At 44.1% G+C, this 26,216-nt stretch overlaps 1 protein-coding gene across 8 annotated transcripts in view; it reads left to right on the top strand.

The window, feature by feature from the left end:
* The window catches only part of GULP1 (GULP PTB domain containing engulfment adaptor 1), a 256,298-nt gene that overhangs the window by 189,310 nt on the left and 40,772 nt on the right, over positions 1 to 26,216 (top strand). For 6 of the 8 annotated variants that reach the window (XM_048484088.1, XM_048484085.1, XM_048484082.1 and 3 more), the window contains 4 exons: positions 1,423 to 1,521; positions 7,886 to 8,023; positions 12,903 to 13,019; positions 16,550 to 16,642. In XM_048484088.1, coding sequence (XP_048340045.1) covers positions 1,423 to 1,521; positions 7,886 to 8,023; positions 12,903 to 13,019; positions 16,550 to 16,642 — 447 coding nt within the window. The remainder of the gene's footprint in view (positions 1 to 1,422; positions 1,522 to 7,885; positions 8,024 to 12,902; positions 13,020 to 16,549; positions 16,643 to 26,216) is intronic. The other 2 variants (XM_048484087.1, XM_048484086.1) reach the window with 1 other exon arrangement.

The following is a 26,216-nucleotide window of genomic DNA, read 5'->3' as shown; positions in this document are numbered from 1 at the left end:
AACTTTTTTTTTACAGTTTAGTCATTCCTTCTGTCTAGGAATGTATAGCTTCCTGTTCGGTTTGTGTCAATTCTGAAGACACAGAGTAAAACAAACAAAAAAGGATAGAGTATAGAATCAAAACAATCGTTTATTGAATTCGTAACATATGTCAGTCTGAAATGAAGGTCGTAATGTTTTGTCGAAGGCTTTCACGGCCGGAATCACTGGGGTGCTGTGTGGTTTCCGGGCTGTATGGCTGTGTTCTAGCAGCATTCTCTCCTGACGTTTTGCCTGCATCTGTGGCTGGCATCTTCAGAAAATCTGATAGTAGGAATGGAAAGCAAGTGGAGTATATATACTGTGAGGTCAAAAGGTGAGGCCCTCTGAATAGAGTAGCCTGGTATGTGAGTCACAAAGAAGTTTGTAGCCTGGGAGTAACAATGAAGATAGCAAGGTCAATAGGTGAATGCATCTGAATAGAAGTATCCTGGTACCAGGAGATAATGCTGCTAGAACACGGCCATACAGCCCGGAAACCACACAGCACCCCACCGAAGGTCATAATTCTACACCTAGGAATTTTCACTGTTAGTGAAAAGAAAATTTGCTCTCAAATCTGGGAAGAATCAGATTTTTTAAAATCCCATAAGTCTAGAACAGGGGTAGGGAACCTTTAACACTCAAAGAGCCATTTGGACCCGTTTTCCACGGGAAAAGAAAACACTTGGAGCCGCAAATAATTTTTGACATTTAAAATAAAGATAACACTATATATATATAGGGGTTTTTTTGCCTTTTACTCCACTCATTCTGAGAAGCGCATGGATGCGCCCGCCCTGCTGCCTGCAGGGTGGGCAAGGATGAAGCTGGCGGCTCGGCTCGTGGAGCCACAGTGCAAGGGCAGAAGAGCCGCATGCGGCTCTCGAGCCGCAGGTTCCCTACCCCTGGTCTAGAACTATCACCAAAGAGTTTCAAGAATTTGTTGATAACCTTACCCCAGAGGCATAGGAGGCCAAAATGGCGCCTCCCCCCACCCCCCCACCCCCACGTGCCCCCACTTACCTTAGTTTAGTTCACCGTTGTGTCTTCAGTGCAATCTTTCATGGGGAAGGCTTCTAGAAAGTTTGAGCACTTGGAACACTGCCCCCTCCCTTCCAGAGCTCAGAGCAGGCTGGTTTACTCCCAAGCAGTCACAATGAACAGAGGCAGAGAAAGTGTTCCTCGCACAGTCTCCTGCGAAGTGTAGTTCCCAGTGAACAGACAACTAATCCGCTGGCGCCAACCCGGTGCATAGCGCAGCGCCCCACGCCCTCGCAGCTACGCCACTGCCCTACCCTCCCTTGGAAAATTGATGGAGAAGGTTTTGCAAGCCACAACAAAGTAGCGCCTAAATACATTCTTAATATCCTTGCATCATATATATTTTTTTTAAATTTCCAGTTCGCAAGACATATCAAGAAATCCGAAGGACAAAAAACGCCAAAAGTTGAGTTGCAAATCTCAATATACGGAGTGAAAATCCTAGATCCAAAAACAAAGGTAAGGAGTGGTTTTTTTAATTCCCTTTTCGTTCCCTGTAACGTCTTCACCCAGGTAAGCAACACAAGATTTCTTCACTTACTGAGTAAGTAATTTATGGAATTTCCTGCCACAGGAGATAGATAGTTGACTTGGCTTGGTGATGATGGTGGAAATTGTCATCAAGTCACAACTGACTACTAAACAATGACCCCATAGGGCCGTGGTGGCGAACCTTTGGCACTCCAGATGTTATGGACAACAATTCCCATCAGCCCCTGCCAGCATGGCCAATTGGCCATGCTGGTAGGGGCTGATGAGAATTGTAGTCCATAACATCTGGAGTGCCAAAGGTTCACCACCACTGCCATAGGGTTTTCAAGGCAAGAGCTGTTCAGAGGTGGTTTGCCACTGCCTGCTGCAATCATCCACTTGGCTGAGGGCTTTTAGATGCTGGCTGCGTATTCATTTTCTCTCGGACTGTAATTCCCTGGTCCACCATCTGCTCTCTGACACCCATTCCAACCCCTGGTTTTCCATAATCGAAGAAAAAATGGGCTCTATTGGACTGTCAGTGGATTCACTTTGCCCTTTGTCCTACTCAGAAGCTTATAGGAAATTAAAAGGTCAACTATTGGATAGAGAGCTCTCTACCCTAATCACCGCAGCCAAGAAAACGTGCTCCCCCCTGTATTTTTCTCTCCCATTTGAACGGGGCCACTTGGCACACTACCTGTATTGCTTAATAAACCCTGCTCAAAGGAGAGCCACGATGCTCGCAAGGTTTAATGTTATGCCTTCTGCCCTGTTACATGGCAGATTTAACAAGCAAGAAAAGGTTAAAAGATTGTGCCCATGTAATGATGGCTCAGTTGAATCTCTGGCCCACCAATTACTACACTGTCTCAGATTCAAGGAAATCAGATCCAAGTATGTGACTCTTACTCCTTTACATTTACCCCATCTCCCCGATTTATTTAGATTACACTACTTGCTGGACAATCCTGATCCTTCTCTCTGTATGATCGTGGCAGACTTTCTCCTGGAAATTACTAAACGCTAGTAGATTTTCTTCGACCTAACATTTATGTCCTGTATTGTATATGCTTTTCAATCCGTTTTTTATTATTATTGTACTGTTTCTATGCCAATAAAGCCTTGCTATTGTATATAGTACATTGCCTGCTGCTGCATAGCAACCTTGGACTTCCTTGGTGATTTCCCATCCAAGTACTAACCTAGGCTGACCCTTCTTAGCTTCTGTGATCAGGCTAGCAGGTCAGGACTGGCCTGGCGTAAATGTCCTCAAAGAGAGAGTAGTTAAATTTATAGACAGCAACATCTATCAGAACCTCTTATGGCCCAGTCGGGTACGAATCCTCTTGAGTAGGCAGCACCGCTGTGCCGATTCATTTGCTCTTTCCGCCGGCACGAGGCGCACCCACACAGGTGGAGGGGCAAAGATGCAGTAGCCGACCTCTCCTCCGTGCCTCTGTGATGAAAGCCGGGCTGCTATGCAGAGGTGGGATCCAGCAGGTTCTCACAGGTTCCCGAGAGTAGGTTACTAATGATTTGTATGTGCCGAGAGGGGGTTCCTAATTGGTGATTTTGCCACGTGATTTTTGCCTTAGTTACGCCCCTCCTCTCAGCAGTAGCACGCAGCATTGAAGCGGTCTAGCAGGAGGTGCGCCGGCGTTCGTGGCAGCCTGCGCCTGCGTGCATTCGTTTCCCGCCCAAGGACTGGCACAGCAGCTGTGTCCTTGCCACAGCCCCGCCCAGGAATGCCCCGCCCCCAGAATGCCCGGCCACGCCCCCGTCGTGCCCAGCCCAGCCCCATTGGCGCTACGCCACAGTTTGAATCCCACTACCATGGGAACCTGTTACTAAAATTTTTGGATCCCACCACTGCTGCTATGGAACTGCACTGGTGTCCCAATTGAGTGCCAGCAAGGAGGTGGGTAGATTCAACTTCCACACCAGATTTTCAGCTGGTTACACCACAGCCTGGTTCCTAGACTTACGCTGCTCAAAAGGGTGACAGAAGTCCATTAAACTCTATGGAGGGCTTTCTGGCCGTGGAGGAGGGGTTGGTGGTTTCTGTCTCCCAGCACCACCAGAATGCCCTCTAAAGGTGGCAGAGCAGCACTGCAGTGTTGCCGTCTCCAGCCTTCTGGGGCTTGGATTGGGCTGTCCACTGTGATGACTAAATGGAACATTCATGTTCAGAAGCCTTGGGCCTCCAAACAAGAGGGAGATTGCCTTCATGGCTTTGTCTTCGTTGGCCCCTGTTTGGGAATCAAGATTCTGGTATGGGTGTGTTCCTCCCCCCAATCGTATGTGGTCAGAACGATGGGTTGAAAGTATAATTATTTTATTAGATTTACTTGGAAAGGCAAGAGGTAGTGATATCTGTTTTGGAGAACAGACTTGGGATCCCAGCTGTCTGTAGGCCCAGTGAAAACCCCAGGAAGTGAGAGGGACAACAAAGTTTATTTAGCGGCTTTCCCCACTGCAGAAGGGAGCTAAGGTTGACTCGGTTCCCTTTAGTGGAGGGTGATTCCAGGCTGTCCCCACAGCAACTGAGTTGGCCCCCTGGAACCAAGCTAAGTGGGCCAGATCATCTTGGTGCCTGTTTCACTCCTCGATCGTGATTGGCGCTTGTGTTATGGCGGGAAACGGGAGCATTCTTTTTTTTTACAGTTTTTACAGTTTACAGTTACATGCGCTTTCTGCCCGCCACGACTCTCCCGTTCTGTGCATGTAACAAAAGCAGCTCGTGATTGGTTGAACGGATGAGGTGTCGTTTCGATGCTTCCCCACTTCAAAGCGGTATCGACCTCGTTCCAGCAGAAAAGTGTAGTTCATAACTGCGACAAGGATGTCGCAGTTCTGAGTGGGGGGAACTGAAACAAAACAATGTTGAGCTCGGTGGCAGTGGGGATTCACTGAGGCGAACCTAGGTAGAAACCAGTTCAACTCTGTCAGTGGGGAAAGCCCCTTAGTCTGCAGAATAAATAGACTTTACAAGGCAGAAGCATTGATACATTCGAGAGTCAGAGGTTTTAAAGATACAACAACATCAGTCAAGTTGGTAACGCTGAACACATCACAAGAGCAATACCTTTGACATGGCATTACAAGTTACGCCCGCAACAGGCAGCTGTATAGGATCTAGCACGATGTGGTGATGTAACTAGGTGACCTTAGGCTAGTCATAGTTCGGAACTCTCTCAGCCCCACCTACCTCACAAGGTGCCTGTTGTGGGGAGAGGAAGGGAAAGGAGTTTGTGAGCCCCTTTGAGTCTCCTTTCAGGAGTGTGGGGGGGGGGAGGTTTATAAATGCAAACTCTTCTTCTTCTTGATTAAAATATGGGAGGCAAAAGGTGCTTGAAGGTAGAGGCGGGCAAGGATGGGGCCGGCGGCTTGGCTTGTGGAGCCACAGTGCAAGGGCAGAAGAGCCGCATGAGGCTCTCGAGCTGTAGGTTCCCTACCTCTGCCATAGTCAATCCTCTACCTTCAAGCAAATTAAATAATGGGTTTGCTAAAATGGGAGTACAGTTTTGGGAAAATGGAAGGTTGGGAACCACTGGTCTAAACTAGTAATGTTAGTACTAGTCTAAACTAGTAAAGTACTAGTCTAAACGAGTAAAGTTAGTAAGCTACAAATATATTTATCCCTTAAATGTGGCTAAAGTATCATCAGATATTTTATTTGTTTACCAAAACTGTACCCTGGACAAACGCTTGTCTGGGATGCTCTAGGCCACAGGTGTCAAACTCGCAGCCCTCCAGATGTTCATGAACTACAATTCCCATCAGCCCTTGCCAGGATAGCCAATGCTCATGTTGGGAGGGACTGATGGGAATTGTAATTCATGAACATCTGGAGGGCCGCGAGTTTGACACCCCTGCTCTAGGCTGATCCTGCATTGAGCGGAGCATTGGACTAGATGACCTGTATGGACTCCTCCAACTCTGTGGCTCATTCCGCACATGCAGAATAATGCACTTTTAAACTGCTTTCAGTGCTCTTTGAAGCTGTGCGGAATAGCAAAATCCACTTGCAAACAGTTGTGAAAGTGGTTTGAAAATGCATTATTTTGCGTGTGCGGAAGGGGCCTGTGATTCTATGACTCTATGTATGAACCCTACATTTATCCAAATACTAGTCCTTGGTTTCAGTTACCAAGTGAACATGTGTTGTCTCTGTCTTACAAACAGCACGTGCATGCAAGGTGTACTTGAGTTTGTTGTAACATGCACACATGGCTGCTGTATTGTCCTATGAGGTGACGAGGGGACTCTTGCCAGCCACCTGATTCTTTCAATTTCCAAAGTATGGTAATGTGTCCTCAATTCTTGGCAGATGACTACGTTTGGATGACTACTCTATTAAGTTGTTATATGCAGACTGTAGCAAATTTGCACTTGGCGAATGGCTGTCTGTATTTATCCAGGATGTCCAGAAAATGAGTGAGAAGAAGTCAACCGTTTTGTTTTCAAAGCGGTGAAAAGAAATATGGTTCTGGATGAAAGAGTGTCTTTCTACAGTAATGACTTAGAATCAAAACAGGGGGGTTCACAAGGTACCTTGTTTTAAAAATGTGTGCCTCAAAAAGCAAATGGAGTTTAGACTGCAGTTCCATTAGCACTTTCTTGGGAATAAGACCTATTGAATAAAATGATACTTACTTCTGAGTAGACTAGAATAGGTTTGCTTCCTTACTGCATTTTTCTCCTCTCTCAGTTCTACTCTTCAATATATCCTTCCCTAAAATCTCCAACTGTCCTTCAAGTGCGACATCTTTCCGCCCCATGTACCGATGCACAAAACGAAAAAGCAGAGATTTTTCGCCACCCACTTTGCGGAGATGCTTTGTATCTTCCTAATGAATGGATTGAGCAAGTTTGGGGAGGCATAAATGTGACAGAATGTGACCGAACAGTTGACAGGGCTTTTCTCTTCTCTGCCTTACCTGTAATTTTGGGGATCCTCTCAAGTCCAACTGAAAGTTTTAATTTCTAGAATACTCTCAAAGATGTTTTTGTATGCCTGAATTAAGGTCACACATCTCTGCTTAAGATTTGGAAATAAAACGTATAGACTGTGCACTTAAAACCCCCATTGAGAAACTGACATTAAATCTTCTAATTCTTACAGTAAATATGCAGTCATTGTCAGCCAACAGAACATTATGTGCAGTGTGATTGTATGTCTGTGGAAACTGTGAGCCAGGAAATCCTGTGAATGGAGATTGACACCTTTCAGCATTTGCGCTAGAACATCTTGTGTTTCATGCGTCTTTGACAGATGTGGCTAACAGTTGGATCCAGAGGCATGTGTGCATAGTAACCACGACTACCAAAGCAGCTTTATCAGACTATTGTCGAAGGCTTTCACGGCCTGGGGTGCTGTGTGGTTTCCGGGCTGTATGGCCGTGTTCTAGCAGCATTCTCTCCTGACGTTTCGCCTGCATCTGTGGCTGGCATCTTCAGAGGATCTGATAGTAGGAATGGAAAGCAAAGGGAGTATATATACTGTGAGGTCAAAAGGTGAGGCCCTCTGAATAGAGTAGCCTGGTATGTGAGTCACAAAGAAGTCTGTAGCCTGGGAGTAACCTTGCTATCTTCATTGTTGCTCCCTGTCAGGTCCATGCCTGACAGTGCTTAGATGACTTGCTGTGTAGGGATGGCAAATGTTTCCTGTAAATGCTTCCCGGCTTCCCTCTCCCCCTCCCTGGCAATTCCCTAGCGCCAGCCCTCCTGCGGGAAGGTGCGAACGTCCCCAGGTCTCTTGAAGCTCTGTAGTGCAAATGTTATACTCTCTGTGAAACCCATTTGGTGAGAATCGAATGGGGGGGGGGGATTGAAGGATATAATCGCTGAATCTATGCGGGAGAGCTAGATTCAGCTTTCTCTGTTACTCTACGCGTTGTAGAAATAAACTGCTTTGGGTCTTTCCTACGGTCTCTGTTATTTCCACGTTCGAGAGCCTGACACTCCCAGGCTACAGACTTCTTTGTGACTCCCGTACCAGGCTACTCTATTCAGAGGGTTTCACCTTTTGACCTCACAGTATATATACTCCCCTTGCTTTCCATTCCTACTATTAGATCCTCTGAAGATGCCAGCCACAGATGCAGGCAAAACGTCAGGAGAGAATACTGCTAGAACACAGCCATACAGCCCGGAAACCACACAGCACCCTAGCTTTATCAGAATTTGCACACAAGATGATAATTAATATTAGATAAAATTAACATTGTAGATTGTCAGTATTTTGTGAGGTGTAATTACTTTTGACGTTGTTGTGTCTGGCTGTGCTAGATGGCGACCCGATCCCAAAATGCAACACAAAGTCTAATTGCGCGATTGTCGTTTGCAGGAAGTCCAACACAATTGCCAGCTCCATAGGATATCGTTTTGTGCGGACGATAAAACTGACAAAAGGATATTCACTTTCATATGCAAAGACTCTGAGTCAAACAAACATTTGTGCTACGTCTTTGACAGTGAAAAGTGTGTAAGTATGCCATGTTTTCCGGAGCTTGGTTGGGGCAAGGATGCACTGCAAGAAGGGTCGAATTTACCTATAGGCTTGGCAGGCTAAAGCCTAGGGCACAGGTGTCAAACTTGCGGACCTCCAGATGTTATGGACTACAGTTCCCATCATCCCCTGCCAGGGGTGATAGGAAGTGTAGTCCATAACATCTGGAGGGGCCGCGAGTTTGACACCTATGGCCTAGGGCCTCAAAATCTAGGGGGCCTCCAGCCAAGGTCTATAATATTTTTGATGCTGTCTTTAGGCCTTTCTTATACATGCAGAGGTATTTTAGAAGAGTTTGGATTTATATCCCACCTTTCTCTCCTGCAAGGAGACGCAAGATGACTTACAAGCTCCTTTCCCTTCCTCTCCCCACAACAGACACCTTGTGAGGTAGGTGGGGCTGAGAGTGTTCCAAAGCACTATGACTAGCCCAAGGTCACCAGAGTCTTTAAACACTTGTTCAGCGTTTTATTCTGTATTAAATGCACTTTTTATTTATATTTATTTATTTATTAGATTTTTATACCACCCTATCCCCGAGGGGCTCCAGGCAGTGTACAACAATAAACATAATATAACATAAAATGGCTAAATCTTTAAAAGCAGCGATAAAACAGTAAAAGCTAAATCTCATGAATACAATAAAAATACTAGCATAAATATAAATATATATAAATATAAATGGAGTCCAGCAGCTCCATATTCAAAATCCTCTCCCCAAAAGGGAGGAATGGCAGGTCCCAGATGTAGAGGCCGGTTCCTCCAAATGCCCGGCAGAACAGCTCCATCTTACAGGCCCTGCGGAACTCACCAAGGTCCCGCAGGGCCCGGACAGTTGGAGGAAGAGCGTTCCACCAGGCCGGGGCCAGAGCCGTGAAGGCCCTGGCCTGTGTGGAGGCCAGCCGCATCACCGAGGGGCCAGGGACCACTAGTAGGTTGGCCTCAACTGATCAAAGAGGCCATACATATGGGGTGATGCGGTCTCGAAGATACGATTGAAGCCAGTGATATTGCACAGCGTTTTCCTTTCTTGCCAATTTGACAACATCTAAGCAAAAAATTCAGCAAGGTGTTCAACTGTTGGTCGAAGCAGACCTGGAAGATGTTGATCTGAAACTTACTGGTGAATTTTTGCACTTTCACTTGTACTTGAGACAAAGTCATAGGCCTACAGAGGAACGCTGTCTCATACAGACCTTTCTCAGATTATATACAAAGAAAAAATTCAGATGGCCCGGAGCCCCTTGGGGATGGGGCGGTATAAAAATCTAACTAACAAATAAATAAATAAATAAAAATGGGGAAGAAATGTTGGAGCTATTTCTTAGCTTAATGATCACTAACTATTAGCTCCGGAGAGAGATCTTTTTTCAAAACTCAAAAGAATTGAAAATGAATTAACTTCCCAGTAGAATGTATTTGTTGTGCTCCCCGTGGGGACTTTTATCTATCATGTAGTCATGTCGTTGTTCCCGATTTATGTAACTCTTTCTGACTATGCCAATAAAGGCTTATGTATGTATGTAAAATGAATTAAGTACCACAATGCAGTGATTGGCTGCAAATTGTCAGAGCCGTCCTGCACCTCAGTAGTTGGAGCTGTCACAAGCCATCGCAAGCCTTACCCCCAAGTCGCGTGCACTGGAGCTAAGGCACGTTGGGTTGGCCCGGAGAAATGAACCAAACTAAGCCTGAAGACAGGCCAGAATTGATTGATTGATATTTAATTTATATACCGCCCTCCCCCGGAGGGCTCAGGGTGGTGCACAACAGCAAAATAATACATAACAATACACAATAACATAATAATACAAAACCATAAGGCTAGTAACCAACTCAATAGCCTCCCAGCTCAACAATTCAGACAATAATGTAATCAGGTTAACAAGTCACAACAAATCAACATATAATAACACCAACATTAAATATAAAATTTCATAACAGCAGCAATATAATGATCACAGATCACAGATTTCACAAAGCATCACATAACAACATGATAAATAATTACATAGCAACAGTAGCCTAACGTTTCACAATAGCATAACATTACAATACAGTACAAATGCAAGAATAACTGCAAATAACATAACAATATCCAAAATACGATTCCCCCACAACCCACCTACAATAACCTTACTCCTTACTATCAACATAACAATTTAACCTGACATAGCACAAAGTTGAACAAATAGATGATGATGATTATTATTATTATTTATTAAATTTATAGGCCGCCTCATCCCTGAAGGGCTCGAGGCGGCTCACAACATGGCTGTTTCCAACAGCAGTTTAATACAGCATAAAAACTTAACCCATTAAAACACAACAGCAGACAATAACAATAAATAAATTAAAACAACAAGATTGTAAAAAACAGTGATTCCCAAAGTGGGCGCCACCACCCCCTGGTGGGTGCTGCAGCGATCCAGGGGGGCGTTGATGGCCACAGGTAGAAACATTAATACATATATCTTTCTGTTTAATTGCTATTAAAATTTAAAAAAAAATTAATTTCCAGGGGGCGCGAAGTAATATTTTTTTCTGGAAAGGGGGCGGTAGGCCAAATAAGTTTGGAAACCACTGGTATAGAACATACACACGCATGACTTCTTAGTAAGACCATAATCTAGAAGCCTAACCAAAACAACCTAACAACAACAGTCATCCTACCTACTGAATCTTGTTGAATAGTGGGCTAAATCTGGCTGAACATGCATAAAGTGGGGCAGAGTTGGATTGTAGCAGTAGCGTCACTGCCTGGAGAAAGGGGGCCATTGGGCATGCGTGGACCAGACCTGGCAGGTCGAGAAACAGGAACAAAGTTGGAGCGGGGCGATTGTTAGGCTTCCGGGAGGCGGACTATGGAGGAACGTGTAGACTCCTTGTAACAGGACACAGGTGAATGTAACCACATGGACAGACCACAAATAAAGACCTGTTGGAAAGCTCAGCACAGGTGCGAATGGGTTTGTGGTGATGCTTGTTGCAACTGTCCATAGTGCAGCCAACTGAGGAGTTATCTGCCCTGTCCAGCAGAGACATCTGCCCTAGAGTAAAAACCTTTATTAGGCATAGAATCCATATAACAGCCAACATTGTCCAAACAAGTATCCCATACATGAGAACCATCACAGGTAATCATTTCAAAGTTTCTATAAGGAACCTAGCTACAAAAGTTAAAATCTCGGAGGCGGAATTGTTAAATAGAAACGTAATCTTCCCCACAGCAGAGTATTCATTAAAGATTACAGGACAAAGAGCAAAAAGTCTGGTCCTAGATCCCTCGTATTTGGGGCAGTCCAGCAATATATGTTCCATGGTTTGAATCACTGTGATACAATGAGGACATTTCTGCTCTTGCAGGTCAATTTTTCAGAACCTTCCTTGTAGCATAGAGCAAGGGAAGGAGTTACAACGAGCCCTAGTGATTATCCATCTACGCTTGGGCTCCTGAAGTAAACTCAAATAATGTGCCATGTGATTGATTTTAAATTTGATGTTAAAAAAGAGGGGGGAGCAATTGCTTCTCACCTTGTCCTGCAGAACTTGAAACTCTTGATCTAGCAGTCGCCTTTTTAATTGAGAGAAGATTTCAGAAGCAGGCAGCATTTGCAAGGCTTCCCAGGAAAATCCCAGGGAAAGTATTTTAGTTTCCACTGCCTGCCACCACTTAGATTCATTAAGCTGGGGGAGAATAAGATAGATAAGACTGTCAGTGTCTGAGTTAAAGCACAGGCGGACCCAAAACTTCAAGGTAACCAGCCAGGCTTTCGTAGCCAGGAGATGTTGTCCCGCTTCCAGACAGAGTGCGGTATATGGAATACAATGTGGCACTCCAAATATTTTATATAGGAAAGCTGACTGGATCCTTTCAATAAGGATTTCGTTTTGGCAAAGCAGGAATAAAATAGCAGCAATCAACAACAGAGATGAAATAACAGAAAATAAAAGAAATAGAGCCTTTTTGTCAATTCCTCACTGAACCAAGATTCCTTTCAGTTACCCGTTCCCTACAATTGGGGTGTAATCACTGCAGTTTGCAAAAAAAATTACAAGATAGGGCAAGAAACTATTCAAGGCAATTGACCACATCAGGGATAAGCAAACACAATATATGGATTTAGAGAAGGTTCAGAGAAAGGATTTATTCATTTTTTTTCTCCTGACTTATCCAAGTAAATTTGATCCTATCAAGTATATTGTAGAGTTGTCATCTTAAGCCACTCGCTTGAAAACAATCCAGCCGTACCAATTGGGGTTGATAGCGATAAGTGATATAACAAGTGACCCTTAGCCAGATTGGAAGCGTGACAGCAGAGATGGATTTAGAAATGAGGCTAGTGATTCACTGTTAAGTGGAGCTTTTCGGCAGTGTATTTATTTTGACTTCATTTATTGCCTGCCTTTCTCCATAGTGGGGACCCAAAGCAAATTATATCATTCTCCTCTCCTTCTTTTAATCCTCATGACAACACTGGGAAAATGGCTGAGAATGTGTGACTGACCCAAGGTGTGTGACTGACCCAAGGTGACCCCATGCACTTCCCCGGCAGAGTGGGGATTCAAACCTGAGTCCTCTGGATCCTAGTCCGACATTCTGTGCCTCACAGACTTTCAAGACAGCTATCCGAAAATTCAAAAGTCAGAGCCAGTTATAAATATAAAAGTCATGCGCTTCTTTCTTCAGTGTCCTCATGTGATTTGGATCATTAACCCTTCTTTAATTCAACAGCTTGTTAAGACCGTCCGTTTCATCAAGTTTCTTTGCACTCTTTGAATATGTAAGTGACTTGAAGTCTTCATTATGTAAAATAAATTGACATGCTAATGGTAATCTTTGTTTTATATAAAGGCTGAAGAGATAACTTTAACAATCGGGCAAGCATTTGACCTGGCTTACCGGAAATTTCTGGAATCAGGTGGAAAGGATGTGGAAACAAGAAAACAGATCGCAGGTTTACAGAAAAGAGTAAGTTACCAGGGCTTGGGCTTGCTTTAAATAATGTATCATTTAGAATTTTTTTTTGGCATAACAAAAGTGACATCCGACATTATGGAAGGTTTATTAACGGAACAAGTAAAATAAGGGATGTCAAAATTCATTAAGCCAGTTATGCATAAATTATTTAAACGACTTCAGTTTAATTTATGTACCAGCAAATGATTTGAGTATCATGGACAAGTTGTGCATAAGTTGTACAATTCCTGTATCCCAACGTCGAATTATATGAGTTGCAGACAATTCGTGTCAGGAGGATGCTGACGTTGGGTTTTGTCAGGAGCCGATTTGAAGTTCTGTAGCTTCAAAGATAAGCTCAAAGATGCTAGAAAGTTTCTGTGGGAAAAGATCCAACCAAGAGGTAGGAAACAAGCCGAATTTAGCAACATCCCAAGCAAGCACTGAAACCAGCTGGTGAGACGGAATGGTATCCTTGTCATGCCCTTATATAAAGCCATCGTGCGACCACACTTGGAGTACTGTGTTCAGTTCTGGTCGCCACATCTCAAAAAGGATATCGAAGAGATAGAAAAGGTGCAGAGAAGGGCAACGAGGATGATTGAGGGACTGGAGCACCTTCCTTAGGAGGAGAGGCTGCAGCGTTTGGGACTCTTTAGTTTGGAGAGGAGACGTCTGAGGGGGGATATGATTGAAGTCTATAAAATTATGCATGGGGTAGAAAATGTTGACAGAGAGAAATTTTTCTCTCTTTCTCACAATACTAGAACCAGGGGGCATTCATTGAAAATGCTGGGGGGAAGAATTAGGACTAATAAAAGGAAACACTTCTTCACACAACGTGTGATTGGTGTTTGGAATATGCTGCCACAGGAGGTGGTTATGGCCACTAACCTGGATAGCTTTAAAAAGGGCTTGGACAGATTTATGGAGGAGAAGTCGATCTCTGGCTACCAATCTTGATCCTCCTTGATCTGAGATGGCAAATGCCTTAGCAGACCAGGTGCTCGGGAGCAGCAGCAGCAGAAGGCCATTGCTTTCACATCCTGCATGTGAGCTCCCAAAGGCACCTGGTGGGCCACTGCGAGTAGCAGAATGCTGGACTAGATGGACTCTGGTCTGATCCAGCAGGCTAGTTCTTATGTTCTTATGTTCTTATCCTCTTGGTGTCAGCAACACCATTATTGAATGAATGAGTGAGGACAAAAGACAAGCACCTATTCTCTGACCAGTCAAATGTTGTGAATGGCAACCGTATTTGGCTTCAGTCTAATGTTGCCGAATATTCTGTGAAGCTAGGGATACCCTTATGTATCAAGATACAAAATGTTATAATTGCATGGTGTTTGGGATAGCTGCAGTAGGAATTATTCCACAGCATTTGACTAGTCCACAGACAAACAGAAATTAAATTGGTCCAGTGCCCAGTCATATGCAAGCTTTAGATCTGTTTTTAATAGGTGTAAGGGTCTGTTACCCCAGTCAATAACAAGTCTCAAGAATGGTTCAAGAGCTTTGTTATTAGAACTGTGTCAGCCCAACAGGCAGATAGCCGAAACTGAGGTTTGGCTCTCTGGCCCCAAGTATATACCTGTAAGCAGTGGTGGGATCCAAAAATTTTAGTAACAGGTTCCCTCACCAGCCCCCCCCCCTCGGCAATGGGGGCAGAGGCATACCTAGGCAAACCTGAGCCCTGGCCAAAACCTGAGTTGGATGCCCCCCCATGGGCAGCCACCCCACCACGACCCCCCAAAATTTTTTTGCACCAGGTCATTTCTAAATCATCATCACATTATAGAAAATGCCCCAACTCACAAATCTGAACACAGCAGTGGTGAAACACACAGGTTCTTTGATAGAGACTGGTGAGATAAAAGGTACGAAAGGCTGAGAATCCATGAATTGCAGTACCTGAAAGGGATTAACCCAGTTCAGGGAATTACATTATTAGTCGTAATTGCTATATGGAACCTTCACGTTCAAAGGCAGTGTGCCTCTCGGGGAGGCGAGGGCGTGGGGATGGAAAAGTGGATCCAATTAGTAACCCCCTCTCGGCACACACAAATAATTAGTAACCCACTCTCGGGAACTGGTGAGAACCTGCTGGATCCCACCTCTGCTTGTAAGTTACAGTTTGACTCAATCCCACCCTCGCATTCCCGTAATATCAGCATGTGAAAAGGACAGTGAAAAAGAGACATTGTTTTTGGGACAGGCAGTCTACTCCTTCTGGAAGGCAGATAAGAAGTAGCCAGTAAGCACTATTGCTAGTTACTTGCGAGTGAATGAAAGACGCCCCATGGCCTTGGGCGATAATAATGGTTGGGCCATCTTCTCCAAGGCTGTGTATGTGCGAGCTGCCAGGCCAAGCATGGCACCGGCCTGACAATAGGGCATCATGTAATGGCTCCTGTGGAATTTGCTTTTTATGACTGCTATAGAATTTGATTTTTCTGGGCTCTGAGCATCTCAGCAGTATTTGGGTTTCTTTGGTCACCCCCAGTCTGCATTGTATTGGTTAATCAATGAAACAGGTTTTTTGGGACCAACATATCTGAAGGAGTGCCTGCTCCCTGATGAACCCTCTTTGGAGGCCCTGCTTCAAATGTCCCTGCCTGCTGAGATTAGGCAGCTAGCAACCCAGGAGAGGGCCTTTTGCAGTTATGACACCTCTGGAACTTTCCGCTCAGGGCGATTTGTCTCGCCTTTTCTGTTGGCATCTTCTGGTAGTGGGTAAAGACCAGAGTTGGGATCCAGCAGGTTCTCACAGGTTCCCGAGAGTAGGTTACTCATTATTTGTGTGTGCTGAGAGTGGGTTACTAATTGGTGATTTTGCCATGTGATTTTTGCCTTAGTTACGCCCCTCCTCTCAGCAGTAGCGCGCAGAACTTGAAGCAGTCTAGCAGGAGGTACACCGGTGTGCATGGCAGCCTGCGCCTGCGTGCATTTGTTTCCCGCTCAAGGACCGGTGCAGTGGCTGCGTCCTTGCCACAGCCCCGCCCAGGAATGCCCCACCCACGGAATGCCCAGCCCCGTTGTGCCCCGCCCAGCTCCATTGGCACTACGCCACAGTTTGAATCCCACCACCATGGGAACCTGTTACTAAAATTTTTGGATCTCACCACTGGTGAAGACTATTCTTGTTAGTTTCATTTGGTGTTCTCTTGGCAATCCCTCCTTCCTGATCAATGTTTTTAATTGATGCTTTTATGTGTTTTAGCTCTGCTTCTAATTATTTTAATGATGTTTGGTGGGGGGTGGATTTGAATGGTTTTTAAATGTGGTTTTATTATTTGTTTGCCATCTTGGTGTAACATGTGAGGCCAGAAAAGCAGAATATAAATTTTGTCAAAGAAATAAAATATTTAGGAAAAAAATCTTAAGCGTGTACGTTGAAGTGAAACTATTTCCTGGAAACTTCTTTTCTGAACAGATTTTTATGCTGTTGATCTATATATATTAGATTCATTCAGGATATTTATAGTTTCTGGAATAATCTTGGTTCAGTAATCTGCATGTCTTCTCAACTGGTTATCTTCTAGATTCAGGAACTAGAAACAGAAAATATGGAGCTTAAAAATAAAGTGCAGGATTTAGAGAACCAACTAAGGATAACCCAAGTCAATTCGTCGCCAGTAAGTATCCTTGCTTTCTGCCCGCAGGAACGCTTCCGCAGACGTACTAAACCTTTTCTTGCTTTACAATAGCTGCAATTGATTTTTGTTTCTAATTAAACTGACACGCAGTGATTTCAGCGCTAAGTAACTCTAAGATTGTGGCAAGCTGACAAAAAGAGGAAGATTGAAACCCATAGCATAAATCCATTATCTTTACACCTACATTTTCGCAGCTGGTGTTCAATGTAGGTGCATGCTCTTTTCCCATCCTAAGCACAGTTAAAGATCGGAAGATTTCTATTCCGAGTCCATTGAAGATAACTCAAAGGGTGCATCTCTGCTTAAATTGGCACGGTTAACCCTAGAGAACTGGACGTAATCAACGCCAGCTCCCACCGGGAATCAACCTCAGCACCTCTTATCAATACCCGAGCTTATTAAATACAAAGAGGTTAAAGGCGGAGCATATTCATTTCATTGCAGCATGAACCTCAGAGTACTTCCGTATTGGCAATTAGAGGCAAGGGCTTCATGTTTAAGACGTCTTGGTACCTTTTTAAGACTGCCAAAGAATTGGCCTTGGATTTGAAACCCCCTACCTAGGTGAAGTGTTTGTCACAAACATACAGTTACTTGTCTTCTTTTTTACATACGATATTTTTCTTTCTAATAACTTTTCTCCTAACCTGTTCAAAAAGAGTATATGTATTGGAGTTCTGTGAGAGCATCTGTGGAAATCCTCTGGTCCTCTGACAGTCTGAGAATCAGAATATATGACAACTGTTGGTTTTTCAGTGAACGTTTGTTTCTGTGAGGTGCAGTGGATAACATGGAATTTTAGGAAGAAAATGACTAGAATCCATGGGTAAGCATATAAAAATATTTTTCTGGTGATAGTACACGATCATCCCATCTAGGAAACAGTGGATTTTCTGTTCCACAACTATATGGAAATGCATCTAGATCAGTGGTTCCCAACATAGGGTGCGCGTACCTCCAGGGGTTCGTGCCAGAGTGTTTGGGAGTATACATAATGTGTTTGTTAATATGGGGGTATATTTTTAGGGTATGTGTTCTAGATAACTTCTAGAGTCTCCTACAGGAGAGAAAGGGGGGATATAAACCCAAGCTCTTCTTCTTCTTCTAGAATTCCAGAGTTTACATCTTTATGAAATGGAATCTCATCTTGAAAGTTCTATATACTTTTTTATTATTATTCCCTCTCTATATTAAGCTAAAACTTTTTTTTCTTCCTTATTGTCTTATGGCAAATCACTTGTTCTTAATTATGTGTATTAATACTGTCATGAAAAATTATTTGCTTCTCCTTTTTTGGATCCTGTAGCTCTCTGTTTCTTGTTCAGTTCTCCATGGTGGTTTATATTTCATCTGTGAAATAATGTTTATCAAATAAAGAAAAGAACAGTTTTAAAATATTTATTTATTTTATTCGATTTATATACCGCCTCTTCCCTGACAGGCTTGAGGCGGTTCCCAACAAGATACAATTACAGTTTCATACAAATACAATAAAATCAAAATTAAAACTATCATATTCTATATCTCAACATCTACAATTCCTTGATGGCAATAAAACGAAATAGAGATATTTTATGAAGGACAGTAGAAAAGTTTTTTAGTTTAACAGTGATAATTGGGCTAATCAATTCTATGATGGTCAACATTTCACAGATTGTTGTGGCCTGCTGAGTAATAACCATACCATGCCTTACAATGTGTTTAGTCAAAACTATTAACATATGGCCAAAATCTGGTCATACCTGTGTGGACAAAGAGGTCATTCGTAAAGTATGTCATGCATTATGGAGGAGGGTAGAAGTAGCAACTTGGTGGGGGCAGAAGATAATATTGACCGAACTGTGATGTCACAATCATGCATCAGTGTCTCTCATGCGTTTGGTAGCTAATTAGGCAGGGGTAATAGGGACATTCCTAAACTATTTTCTGCAGGTAGCCATGTTGGCCGGCAGCAGAACAGCTATATTTGAGTCCAGTAGGATCTGAGATACCAACAAGATTTTCAGGGTAGAAGCTTTCAAAAGGCAAAACTATCTGACAAAGGAAGCATTGACTCTCAAGAGTATATACCCTGAACTTTTGTTGGTCCCTAAGATGCTACTGAACTCAAGTCTAGCTATCCCAAACTATTGCTCATTTTGCTAAGAATTCCAATTAGCTAATTTTCCTTTCCTACAGCATCTCTCTTCTATCGTGTTCTGGGTCGTGTTCTGGGTCTTCTTTGTTCCCCCCTGTATCCCTCATCCACCTATCTCACCAGCTTCTCCAGCTTCTATGAGAACTACTAGACATACACACAATTGTGACAGGCCACAACCTGTTTATTTATCTTTGTTTTTATTGTGGTTCTTAGCAAAAACGGAAAACCCTCTCGAAGCAGCTTTCTTAGTGTAATTTCTTATTAGCTATCCAATAGGAGCAGCAGTGGCGTAGGAGGTTAAGAGCTCGTGTATCTAATCTGGAGGAACCGGGTTTGATTCCCAGCTCTGCCGCTTGAGCTGTGGAGGTTTATGTGGGGAATTCAGATTAGCCTGTACATTCCCACACACGCCAGCTGGGTGACCTTGGGCTAGTCACAGCTTCTCGGAGCTCTCTCAGCCCCACCTACCTCACAGGGTGTTTGTTGTGAGGGGGGAAGGGCAAGGAGATTGTAAGCCCCTTTGAGTCTCCTACAGGAAAGAAAGGGGGGGATATAAATCCAAACTCCTCCTCCTCCTCTTCTTCTTCTCCTTCTTCTCCTCCTCCTCCTCCTCCTCCTCCTCCTCCTCCTCCTTCTTCTTCTTCTTCTTCTTCTTCTTCTTCTTCTTCTTCTTCTTCTTCTTCTTCTTCTTCTTCTTCTTCTTCTTCAATAGAGGATTCTTTACTCCGAAGGCTTCCAAAATTCTTCTGTAGATTCTCTGGATGTCAGAACATGTGAAGCTGAAGGATTTGTAGGATCCACGCAAGATAGATACACTCTTCTATCAATAATTAACTTAACTAATATCAGGAAGACAATGTTGATTCAACCTCAAAAACCAGTGGCTTATATCCAACCCTTCCATGCACGGAATACACATTTTCCCTTATTCTTCCCTGTTCCTGCACCCCTTTCCAACTCTCAGAAGGATCATTCCCAGGGCCTCAGGATTCAAGTGGATGAAGAGCCCTGCAGGTTGAGATTGCGGGAGCAATGAAGGACAAGGTGGTGAAATCACTCCTCCTTATGGCCAAAATTAAAGTTACCGGTATATGTGACATGAGTGAATCATGGGTGCCCAACCAGCTCTCAGTCACACTTTCACATGGGCTAACCTTCAAAAACTTCTCTGTTGCTCCACGTGGTTTCAGATACTCCAAGGGAGAAAGAGTTTCCCTCTAGCACAGTGGTGGGATCCAAAAATTTTAGTAACAGGTTCCCATGGTGGTGGGATTCAAACAGTGGTGTAGCGCCAATGGGGCTGGGCAGGGCACGACGGGGGCGGGGGCGGGCATTCTGGGGGCGGGGCATTGCTGGGCAGGGTTGTGGCAAGGACGCAGCCGCTGCGCCGGTCCTTGGGCAGGAAACGAATGCACACAGGCGCAGGCTGCCACGCACGCCGGTGCACCTCCTGCTAGTTCTGCGCTCTTCTGCTGAGGAGCAGAGGAGGGACGTAACTAAGAAAAAAATCACGTGGCAAAATCACCAATTAGTAACCCCCTCTCAGCACACACAAATAATTAGTAACCTACTCTCAGGAACCTGTGAGAACCTGCTGGATCCCACCTCTGCTCTAGCACCATTTTCACAAGTGGAAATGGCCACCAGAATGGGGGGCTTCTTTCCCTTCCTTGGGCTCCATGTGTCCAGACACTTTGATCCAACGAAGTGGCAAACAGGTTCCCCCATGGCATGGCTGTTGTCACCAGCAAAATGGGGACAGGAAGGAAGCATGAATGCATTCCTTCTTCCTTGTGGTGTTTCAAATCCTGCAGAGCAACAGAGATGTTTTTGAAGGTTAGCCCCGGCATTAATTGACAGTTGAGTTAGGCACCAGTGAGCCATTCGTTTCACATGTGATGTATAATTAGACCCTTTCGACTTTCACAAGCACAGCTTCCCTGAGGACCATGGTCAGTTTCATCCCTGAGTCTCTTCTTAGTCCAGGCCCTGGCCTACAGGAGTAGGATTGCAAACTCAGGGTTGGACAATTCCTGGAGATTTAGGGACTGATTCTAGGGAACGCTAGTCTGGGAGAGGGGAGGGACTTTGGCAAGGATGTGATGTCATAGGGCCCATGTGCCAAAGCAGCCATTTTGTCCAGGGGAACTGACCTCTGTCATCTGGTGATCACTTGTAATTCTGGGAGATCTCCAGGCCCCACCTGAAACCCGACACCCTTACACATGATCATTCCTCTGGAGCAGGGGTCTTCAAACTATGGCCCTCCAGTTGTTCATAGACTACAATTCCCATGAGTCCTACCACTTGGCCATGCTGGCCGGGGCTGATGGGAACTGTAGTCCATGAACATCTGGAGGGCCATAGTTTGAAGACCCCTGCTCTGGAGGGATCCTATGACCCCAGAAAGGATCTTTCCAGGTACTTTACTTATTAAGTTTAATATCCCACATTTTCCTGGTCAAGACCAGATGCAAGGCAGCTTACACGCATAATTGATAACATCCATTTGTAAAATTAACAGCAATACATAACTTTAAAATACAGTATTCATTATTGATGGTGATTAAAATTCATCATCATCCTGTCCCATTTAAATACATTAAAACAATTTAAAATGCAGTGATCAGTAACAGTGTCCGCAATAACCCTCATTAAAAACCCTCCCAAAAGGGGGGGAGAAACAGGTCCCATAGGTGATAAGAGACCCAGAAGTGAAGAAGAGGAAGAGGAGGGGGCACCTATCAACAACTGGACACTCCCAAAGTCCGGCGGAACAGCTCCATCTTACAGGCCCTGTGGAACTCACCAAGATCCCACAGGGCCCGGACAGCTGGAGGAAGAGTGTTCCACCAGGCTGGGGCCAGGGCTGTAAAGGCCCTGGCCCGCATGGAGGCCAGCCGCATCATTGAGGGGCCAGAGACTACCAGCAGATTTACATATCCAGTCATTACTTATCAGGACATGGAAGGAGGGGGGCAAGGTTGGAAGGCCAGCAAGATGGAATGGATCCTGGCTGCCTCAATTAAAGGCCTGGCGGAACATCTCCATCTTGCCTGCCCTGTAAAACTGGTTCAGATCTACCACCTGGTAGAGAGTTCCACCAGGCTGGGGCCAAAAAAGCTGTGGCTCTGGTTGAGGCCAGCTAAACATCCTTGTGGCCAAAAACCACCAGAAGATTACATCCAGAAGAACAAAATGTCCTCCACGGGCAATTCAGGGGCTTTTGGAATGGAGAGGAATTCAAGAAAATTGAATTTGCCTTCTGTGTACAGATTATTATTATTTTTCATATAAGATACCAAATTTACAAATCTTAGTAATGTGTGACCAGTGTCATGATGTGTGACATACATTTGGGGATGAGTCTCTCGTAAAAAAAGAAATCATGGAAAGGACATTTTAAGTGAAGGGGGTTAAATGTATGAGATACTTTATGGACGCTTCCAAGAATAAGAGCTAATTCTAACCCAATCACAAATGCTATCTATATATATATAAAGCAAACCGTGAGTTTGTTCCTGATGATCTAGCACAGGAACTGCTAGGCCAACTCCTCTGAAAATTCCCAGCCACTGTAGTCATCCAGGCAAGAGTGTTTCTAGATGTTCATATACCTGAAATTTCACACCTGGCCCAGGTAAAACATCTTTTTCCTGGAGCTCCATGGTGAAGCAGATACCAGTGAAAGGCAAGTAAAGGATACAATCTGAAACACAAGGAAAAAGGGAGCCAATCCCCCCCAAAAAAATTACTTGCCAAATTGGCAAGGAAGCACACAGTGTGATATTAAATTTCTGTTGTATTAGTATTAAGCCAGAGTACTACAATACACATTCCTAAACAACCATTAATTCTGTCATACAAAATGCGTTCTTTGCATCAGATTCATTCATAAGTACAAAATGCGTTCTTTGCATCAGATTCATTCATAAGTACAAAATGCGTTCTTTGCATCAGATTCATTCATAAGTGGTGAAGGACATGAAGCTGGCTGTGTGTAACTGTCACCCTTAGAATGTTCGTGCAGCATGGTATTCCCTCAGAATGTTCGCTTAGATGGCCAGATATGAGCAGTGAAAACAGTACATAGGTAATAACTTGAGTGGAAGTGAAACACATACACACGTTGCTGTGTGAGACGTCAGGTGGGGTTCCTCCCCTCACACACAGGTAACAGGAGGGGAGGTAGGGAGAGGGAAGGGATGGAGGGGGAGGCATGCAAGGGAAGAGAAGTGAGGGAGGGGAGAGAGTGAGGGGTGGCATGCAAATGAGGGGAGGGAGGTTGCCCAGCATCTGGATATAACCCACCCACTCTAGTGGAGGGAGAGGGAAGATACGGAGGGGGAGGGGTGGCATGCAAGGGGCCAGCCAGCCTAGATTCCCTGAATACTGAGGGTGCAGGTCAGAAAACCAGGTTGCCTCTGAGGCACGCGTTACTCAGGAGTAAGCTCGGTAAAGCAACCGTGACATACTTTGAATGGCTGAGCCACACCCCTCAGAGGGTTTACTCAGAAGCGACACCCATTGCCACCAACCAAACTAACTCCCAGGTAAAGGAGCATGCCTAGCCAGCCTAGATGTGTGGGAGGGGTGCTATTCCAACCCTCCCCCCCAAGGAATGCTGTCACACACATCAATGACACCGCACAGAATCAGGCTGTGTGTTTCCATGAGCACATACTGTTGGCCTATGCAATTGCTTTGCTGCTACTGTTCCTTTCCCATTTCACCACAATAACCCACAGCAACGCGTTGCCGGGTACCGCTAGTTGCTTATAATAAATAGAGGCCGAGGGGTGTGTGTGGATTTTAGTATAATATTTGGCTACCAAAAAAAAAAGTCTAAAGATGACTTTAATCAACAAGCAACTTGTGTTGTGATCCGGGCCGGGGGGGGGGGGGCAGTGAAGGTCATGGCCCCTACCTTTACTTCTTTATACCACAACCAACTTCCAGGCAGAGTTGAACACCCCTCATGCTAGAATTCACAAATGTATAGCTGTGCTAGAATGCATGAACAAAGGCTAAGTTCTTGTGGTCAGCTAGTTGAAGCTTCTGGTTTCAGGCTGATTTTAATGCTAATTTCCAAATTCACGCAACATTGTAATGAAATTGTAGCATTGTAGTAGGCAAGGGTTCTGTCTGTTTTATGGGTAGGGGGTGAGGCAGTTAAGCACGTGAGCATTCATACATTTCAACTGCTGGATTGTTAAAATCAGGAACCCGACTCGGTCATGTTTTCTTCCTTTTCTTCCCCGATCAGAGTATCCCCTCTTCCCATATATCCAGTACAGATAGCCCAACAACCAGGAATTGCAGTGATGTAACTTTATTTTATTTGTGTTAGCCATTTTTGTACTCCTCTCCACTCGAATCAGGGTTCCTCATGCAGCAAACGTTAAAGATGATTGGGGAAGACAATGGCAAACAATCCAATGAACATAGACTGCCTAGTTTTTTAATAAAGACATTGTGCTAGGAAGCTCTATGTTGAAACTTTTTTTATATTTTTGTAATGAATTTTAATATAAGGTTTTATGAGTAATGCTAAAAATATATCAGAACTTTGACATTCCTTTGAGTATCTTTTCAATTAATTTTTGAGAATACAGTAAGCTGGGTTGTTATGAATTGTGCCATTACGTCTGGAAGACAGAGTAATTATGCGGAGATAGTTTATGTTTCGCAAACACACAACAATTTCGATACTTGTATTCTTGACCTGACACTTCTCTTCCTCTCACTTCTATTCTCCTGTGCTGACCTTGCAATTCAGGAAAGTAGTTTTCCATACTCACAGTTTCCATTTGTGGATGTGGGAAAGGATCCCAGAAAACCAGGCTGCTCATCGTCACCCAGAGCCCTCCGGGGGTGGGTGGTATAGTAAATCAAATTAATAACAATAACAACAACAACAACAACAACAACAACAACAACAACATTACAGCTTCCTAAGGCTCTGGGTGAGGCTCAAATTGTAATGAAAGGCCATCAACCAGCTAAAGATTTGGCAGCTGTGAAATCTACAATAATAATAATAATAATAATAATAATAATAATAATAATAATAATAATAATAATAATAATAATAATAATAATAATAATAATAATAATAATAATAACCCCCTACGTCCCTCATAGACCACTGCACTCGGCGGTGGCAGAACTGCTGGTGACCCCTGGCCCCGCGACGATGCGGCTGGCCTCGACCCGGGCCAGGGCCTTTATGGCTCTGGCCCCTGACTGGTGGAATGCTCTACCTCCAACTATCCGGGCCGTGCGGGACCTTGGTGAGTTCCGCAGGGCCTGCAAGACAGAGCTATTCCACCGGGCTTTTGGAGGGGCTGGCCGTGGTTTTACTGCCCCCCCATTGAAGCTGCAATTGCAACTGAGGCTGCCTATGTCCATCTTCTTTCCATCTTGGTTGGGCCTGTTTCTTTGATACCACCACAGGCCCTCCCGCTCCCTCCCTTTCTTTTTGGCCTATAGATCGGGCGCCGATTTTAATTTTAATTAATGATTTTGCTTAATGGTTCAACAACTTTTGTTGTTCAATTTTTATTTATGGTATGAAATTGCTGCTTAAATTTTAATCTGTTAATAGGTTAAGTTTTATGTAATTGCCGTTTGAATAACAGCCATGTTGTGAGCCGCCTCGAGCCCTTCGGGGATGAGGCGGCTTATAAGTCGAATAATAAAAATAAAAAATAATAATAGGCAGCACTTGACACATCTTCAAAATTGACAAAATTAACTCCAAAATTCAGATTCAAAAGGCAGCCCTACTGGGATCCGCACAAATACTATGTCGATATATTATAACTTCCTAGGCCTCCGGGTGAGGCTCAAATTGTAATGAAGGCCAACAACCAGCTAAAGAACTGGCAGCTGTGAAATCAACCAATAATAATAATAATAATTGATGGACTTTATTGCACTGTACTCACTTTAATATTTAAGTCTGTTTGTATGTATTATATCTTGTTGCAATTTTTTGGGATCTTGATCTATATTAAACATTTGCAAATTATCACTCTTTGTTTATATTTTGGTGGCCTAGATACAATATTTGTTTGTTTAGGTTATAGTTTCCTACTGGCTATTATTGGGGTGTCGTTTCTAGGCAGTAGCTATTCCCAGGGATTTCTTGACAACCCAATGCTGATTCCTCATTCTTCTGCCCAATCAGAGGATCCAGTTGTTGGAAATCAGGCTTGTGATACCACATTGCTGGCCATACAGTCATGGCCTGAAACATCTGTCTTCCTCCAGTCCTTTTTTTATTTTGCAACATCTACCCTGAAGAAGGTTCTAGAGAACTCCAAAGCTCGCACACTCTTTAGTGTCATTTTGGAGTTGGCACATCAAGGTCCATAGAAGTTCCAGAGGTTGTGGTAAAATGAGGTTTGG

Source organism: Sphaerodactylus townsendi, linkage group LG02 (assembly GCF_021028975.2).
Source record: "Sphaerodactylus townsendi isolate TG3544 linkage group LG02, MPM_Stown_v2.3, whole genome shotgun sequence".
Lineage (NCBI taxonomy): Eukaryota > Metazoa > Chordata > Lepidosauria > Squamata > Sphaerodactylidae > Sphaerodactylus > Sphaerodactylus townsendi.
The sequence above is the reverse complement of the archived record's forward strand: the minus strand, read 5'-3'. Positions and strand labels throughout refer to the sequence as shown.